The sequence below is a fragment of the Dipodascopsis tothii genome (assembly GCF_038497935.1).
Source record: "Dipodascopsis tothii strain CBS 759.85 unplaced genomic scaffold V1510scaffold_11, whole genome shotgun sequence".
Taxonomy (NCBI): domain Eukaryota; kingdom Fungi; phylum Ascomycota; class Lipomycetes; order Lipomycetales; family Lipomycetaceae; genus Neoaidaea; species Neoaidaea tothii.
This window is the reverse complement of record NW_027117995.1, coordinates 202760-208759: the sequence shown is the minus strand read 5'-3', so window position 1 is coordinate 208759 and position 6000 is coordinate 202760. Positions and strand designations below refer to the sequence as shown.

The 6000-nt window shown below is 73.2% G+C and overlaps 1 protein-coding gene across 1 annotated transcript; it reads right to left on the bottom strand.

Annotated features, from left to right (window-relative positions):
* Positions 1–369: 369 nt before the first annotated feature.
* On the bottom strand, positions 370–3123 carry V1510DRAFT_415370 (uncharacterized protein). The gene is made up of 3 exons (XM_066933581.1): positions 2432–3123; positions 1272–1275; positions 370–1090 (listed from the first exon to the last, which is right to left on the bottom strand). The coding sequence occupies exons 1-3, from the start codon at positions 3031–3033 to the stop codon at positions 431–433; spliced, it is 1266 nt and encodes a 421-aa protein (XP_066789541.1). The 5' UTR covers positions 3034–3123; the 3' UTR covers positions 370–430.
* Positions 3124–6000: the final 2877 nt, after the last annotated feature.

Here is a 6000-nt window from a genome sequence, read left to right as displayed (position 1 = left end):
TAGCCTCCGGCGGCGACTCCGTCGAGGTGGCTGCCCTTCGGGCAGGTGCCTTTGGACGTCTCGTCAGCGCCGCACTCCGTGCGGCTTATAGCCGCCGTGCAATGAGCCTCCGGCGGCGACTCCGTCGAGGTGGCTGCCCTCCGGGCAGGTGCGCCTCTGGACGTCGTCTTTCCGACTGCCCGAAGGGCAGCCAGCCTCGACGGAGTCGCCGCCGGAGGCTAATTGCACAGCGGCTATAAGCCGCACGGAGTGCGGCGCCGAGACGTCCAAAGTCACCTGCCCGAAGGGCAGCCACCTCGACGGAGTCGCCGCCGGAGGCTCGTTGCACGGCGGCTATAAGCCGCACACCGTGCGGCTCGCAATCGCAGCTCAAGTGAAACCATATATTACCACATGCCATTCCAAAACCAGCGCGTGCGCGCATGCTATGCTACCCTATATGCGTACAACGCCGCGGCCACGGTTGTGGTCGCTGTCGTAGGTGCCCACCACGCCCTCGTCCAGCGCGGTGCTGCCCAGACTCGTCATGGTCAGGTCCGAGAACCGGCTGGGCTCGGTGGCGTGGACGGACCGCTGGCGCTCGTGCTGCTGGTGCGGCGCGCGGGCGCCCGCAACGCGGCCGACGTCCTTGGAGATGGGCGCCGGCGGCGCGCGCGCGGCCTGCTGGGGCGCGTTGGGCGAGCTGTGCTTGTTCGAGAGCAGCGGGGGCACTATGGGCTCGCGCGGCCCGCGCACGGGCTGCTGCGAGTAGTAGAGGTTCATGGTCGAGCCCTGGGCGTTGTAGGGGTGCGAGATCTGGATGCCGCCGTTCTTGTGCAGCAGGTTGGCGGCCAGGTCCGAGTCGCGGTGCTGGAGCGCGGGCTGCTGCGGGCTCGACTTCTTGATGTGGAAGAACTTGCGGATCGGCGACGTCTTCTTGGCGGGCTCGGCCGGGCTCGCCGGGCTCGTGGCCTCGGGCGGGAAGTGCTGGTACGACATCTGCTGGTGGTACTGCTGCACGCGCGGCGCCGGCGGCTGCCGCGGCGAGCCCACGTTGGAGCTCGCGGGCGACATGCTCGCAAAGACCGAGTCCTCGGACGGCGACGTCGTGCTGCCGGACGCGGTCGTCAGCCGCAGCTTGGGGATGTCCATCGTGCGCACCGGCGCGCGCGGCTCAGCGCGCTCGCGGCTGGCCTGCTCAGTGTAAGAACTCTCCGAGAGCGAGTCCGCCGCGGGCGGGTTCAGCCACGGGTCCTTGGCCGGCCGGCCGGGAGCGGGCTCGCGCGACATACCGGGCTCGTCCGCCTTGTAGTAGCTGCCGACGTACGCGCTGTCGCGCGGCGGCTTGGACTCGCTGTACGTCGACGGGTTGGACGACATCTCGCGCGTGCGCCGCTCGTCCTCCTGCTTCCAGCGGACCTCGTTCTCGAGCCGCCGCAGCTCGTTGTTGAACTGCAGCGGCGTGATCTCGCGCCGGTCGAGCTGCTGCTGCAGCTTGACGCGCTCCTCGAGCACGTACCGCTCGTGCTCGCTGGGCGTGGTCGACGACCCGGCGGGGACCGTCACGACCGAGGCCGCGCTGCTGTCGGCCTTGGGCGGCGTGTGCCGCGACTTGCCCGAGCGGTGCGACCGCGGCGTGGACTGCCGCGACGGCTCGTCGCGGCGGTCGACCGACCCGGAGCGCGAGTGCCCGCCGGACGGCGCGGTCCGGCCGGCGGACGACGGCGCCTGGGGGCTGCGGTCGCCGACGGCGGCGGACGACGGGCCGACGTTGGCCGCGGAGAAGATGCTCTCGGACGAGCCGCTGTTGGGGCGCCCGGTCTGCGCGTACGGCGGCTGCACGGCGAACGCCATGGACCGCGTGCTGTAGGGCGTCTGGGGGCCGGCGGGAGCGGCCGGCGCGGGCTGGGCCGGCGCGGGGCCGGCCTGGCCGTAGCTCTGGGCCGCCGGGGCCGGGCCGGGCGCCGGGCCCGCCGGCTGAGAGGCGTACTGGCCGTACTGGGCCTGCTGCTGGGGCCGCGGCTGCTGCTGCGGCTGCTGCTGCGGCTGCTGCTGCGGCTGCTGCGGTGGCCGCGACTGCGCCTGCGCCTGCGCCTGCGGCGCCGGCTGCCCCGGCTGGTAGCCGTACTGCGCCGGCTTCGGTCCGGCGCCGTACATCTGCACAGCCGTGCCCTGCGGCCCGTACAGCGGCTGCTGCGGCGCCGGCGTCGTGTCGCGGCTCGACGCCTCGGACCGGGCCTCGAGAATCACGTCCAGCGGCTTGTCGCCGCCCACGCTCGGCACCGACGCCCGCCGCGGGATGTTGATCAGCTGCGGCCGCGTCGCCGGCCGCGTCGCCGTCTGGTATGTCACGTACTGCTGCGGCTGCTGCGGCGCGTACTGGAACGCCGAGCCCGCGCCCGAGCCTGCCGTCCCCGTGCGCGGGTCGCGCTCGCGGCTCTGGCTGCGGTACCGCTCGCGCTCGCGGCTCTCGACGTGCTGGCGCAGGTTCTCCTCCTCCTGCTGGCGGCGGTACCGGATCTCCTGGGGCGAGATGTTGCGCCGCGGCCGGCCCGCCACGCGGTCCGCGTCGAGCCGGTCGTCGATGTTGTCGATCTGGTCCAGCACGGTCAGCACAAGCTGCTCGATCCGGGCCAGGTGGTTCGTGCTCTTGATGCCCCCAAACGCCTTCTTGAAGATGTTGTGGCGGATCTGCTTGTCCGTGAGCTTGGCGCGGTCGCGCCGGATCTCCTCCGGCAGCGGCCGCGGGCCGCGCAGCTTGGCCACCGTGGCCTCGGTGAACAGGTTGATCTGGTCGATGTCGTAGCGGCCCTCGTCGATGATCAGGTGCTTGACCTCCTCGAACCCGCTGCGCATGTCGACCGCCAGCCGCGCGATCGCCGTCAGGATCTCCGTGTCCTGCAGCGACCGCTCCTTCTGCGTCTGCAGCAGCCGCTCGAGCAGGATCTCGACCTCGCGCGTGGCCACGGCCGGCTCGGCCGCGCCGGCCGGCACCACGTCCGCGCCGTACCCGGCCGGCTTGTGCTGGTCCAGGAACGGCTGCGGCGGCGGCATGTCGCGCGACCGGATCTCGCGCGAGACCACGTCCGCCGACCCGACGTCGCGCGTCTGCACGGCCCGGGCCGTCATGCCGCGCGTGCCGGCGTCGATCGCGTCCTCGACCGTGGTCGTGAAGTGCGCGTCGTGGATGTCGCGCAGCTCCGCGTTGGCCTCGCGCACGGTCGTCGCGCTGGCCTCCATGGCCGGCCGCGCGTCGCGCGCGCTGGCCACCGACGGCGCCGACAGGTCGATGCTGTCCGAGACCGAGACGGCCGACTCGGTGGCAGGCGTGCGCGACCGCACCGACCCCGGCGTGCGCGAGAGGTTGATGGGCGAGTCCAGCCCGCGGTTGGCCGGCCGCGGCCCGGACGAGTCCGTGGTCGTGGAGTTGAGCTCCTCGATGCGCGAGTTGGGCCGCACGATGTGCACGGGCTCGATCACGACGTCGTTGGCGAAGCTCGAGCCGGACGACGTCTGCAGCCACCACGGCACCGACTGCCGGGTCGACGGCACGATCACGATGTCCTCGGTGCCGGACGACTCGGCGCGGCCGTCGCGCACGTGCGCGGGCACGGCGCTCGCGCGCGACGCCGCCGAGCGGGCCGACCGGGCCGAGCGGCCGGACCGGTCCGACCGGTGCGACCCGCGCGACGTCGGCACGATCGACGGCGACGCGCGGCCGTCGCTGGCCAGCGAAGAGACACTGGCTGCGCGCTCGGGCGCGCCCGGGGCGAGGCCCTGCTTGACAGTCTCGTCGCTGCCGTGCGGCGACGAGTGCTTCGAGCTGACCGAGGCGCGGTCTGAGCCGTGCACGGCCAGGTCGCGAGTGAGCGGCTCGGCCAAGTCGCGCGTGAGCGGCTCGGCCAGGTCGCGCGTGGCCGCCGCACGGCTGCCGCGGCTGCCGCGGCTGTCGGCGCGGCTGTCGGCGCGACTCTCGGCGCGCGACGACGGCGCGCTCTTGTCGCTGTCGCTCTTGGTGCTGCGGCCGCCGCTGCCCGAGCGGATCGTGAGCGGCGCCGTCGGCGGAATCGACGACACCGACACGCTCGAGTACCGCGGGCGGTCGTGGCGGTCGTCGTAGCGGTCGTCGTGGCGGTCGTCGTGGCGGTCGAGGCCGTCAAAGTGGTCCACGTGGCCGTCCTTGGCCAGCGTCGGCACCGGGATGTTGCTGGTCTCGTAGATCTCGCGGTCAAGCGTGCTGTACTGCACACCGCGGTGCTCGTCGCCGGGGTAGCCGGCCTCGTACACCTCGTGGGTGGCGTACTGCGGGTGCTCGATCTCGTACACGGGCGTCTCGGTCTCGTGCGCGACGGGCTGCGGGTCGTGGCGGGGAAAGTAGGACGACACCTGGCGCGGCTTGGGCTCGTGTGCGTCCGTGGCCTCCGTGTGGACGCTGGCGGGCGCGTGCACGCCCGAGACGGCTGTGCTGGGCGCGCTGGCCGGCGCCGACGCGCTGCCGGCCGAGTACTCGCTGCGCGGCGGCGACGGCATCGCCTTGAACGACTCCGAGCCGGGGATGTGCTCTGCGGACGGCACCGACACGACCCGGATCGGCGTGTTGGCGTGCGATTCGGGTGGCGTGCCGTGCTGGTCGGGCAGGTTGAGCATGTAGTCGGGGCCGGCCGGCATCGGCAGCTCGCGGATCTCCTGGGGCAGGCTGCGGGCGGTGCCGGCGGTGCCGGCAGTGCCAGCAGTGCCCGCTGCCGTCGACGGGTGCGTGTCGACGTGCGGCGGCGTTTCGCGCGGCGGTGTCGGGTCGCCCAGCTTGTGGCTCTTCTCCAGCTCGCGCTGCCACGTCTCCTCGTCCATCGGCGGGTGGCCGGACGAGGCCGTGGCCGGCGCGGTCGCCATGGCGGCGGTGGACGGCGCGGTGGCTGCGGTGGACGCGGTCGCCGGCAGCGGCGCGGTCGACGCAGTCGCCGGCACGGCCGCGTGGCCGGCCGACGCCGGCGCCGACGTCTTGCCGCTGCGCCGCGACGTGCTCGACTTGGACGACCGCCGGGACCGGCTCGGCTCGGACGCCTCGCGGGCGACCGGCTGCGACCCGGCGGTCTCGTACGTCGTGCTGGCCGGGCCGTCTGTGTAGATGTGGCCCTCAAAGTGCTGCTCGGGCACGCGCTGGCCATGGTCGTAGCCGTAGATGTTGCCCTCGACCGCGTGCTCGCGCCGGTAGTGGTGCGCCTCGTAGTTCTCGTACGACTGCTGGACGGGCTGGCCGTAGCTGTTGAACTGCTGCGTGGCGTACTGGTCGTGGCCGCCGGTGTAGACGTTGTCGGCCGCGGGGTAGTGGTCGGGCACGGTCGAGTAGTGGCTGGAGACGGGCGTGTAGTGCTCGGGGTAGGCCGCAGCGGCCGTGTAGTGCTCCTGAGGGGCGCCGTAGTGCTCGGCCGGGGCGTTGTAGTGGTCCGGGGCGGCCGCGTACTGCTGGGGCGGCGCGTAGTGCTCTTGGGGCGGCGCAAAGTGCTCCTGGGACGGCGCGTAGTGCTCCTGGCCAGGCACAAGGTGCTCCTGCGCCGGCGCGAAGTGCTCCTGCGCCGGCACAAAGTGCTCCGGCGCCGGCTGGCCGCGCATGTCGCCCTGCACCTGCTGCAGCACGTCGTCGATGTGCGGCTCGTCGGCGCGGCGCACGGTCGGCGCCGACGAGCCCGTGGCCGACGACGAGCGCGACCGCGCGTGCGCCGCCTTGCTCATGTTGACCATGACGGTGCCCGACGGCGCCACGGACGCGCCCGAGTCGACCGAGCGGTCGCGCGACCGGGTGGACTCGGTCACGCCGCGCGACCGGGTGGACTCGGCCACGCCGCGCGACACGGCCGACGGCTCGGTGCCGCGCGAGCGCAGCGACTCGGTCGCCCGCGTCGTGGCCGGCTCGTGGCGGCGGCCGAGCTCGCGCACGCGCCGCGGCTCGCGCTCGCGGCTGCTGTCCGGCGTCTCGGGCGCGGTCATGTAGGGGTCCTCGGCCTTCGTCGTCTGGATGTTTTT

Excerpts from the sequence above, each read along its gene's own strand:
- V1510DRAFT_415370 (XM_066933581.1), bottom strand. The coding sequence starts at position 3,033 with ATGCCGCCGCCGCAGCCGTTCCTGGACCAGCACAAGCCGGCCGGGTAC.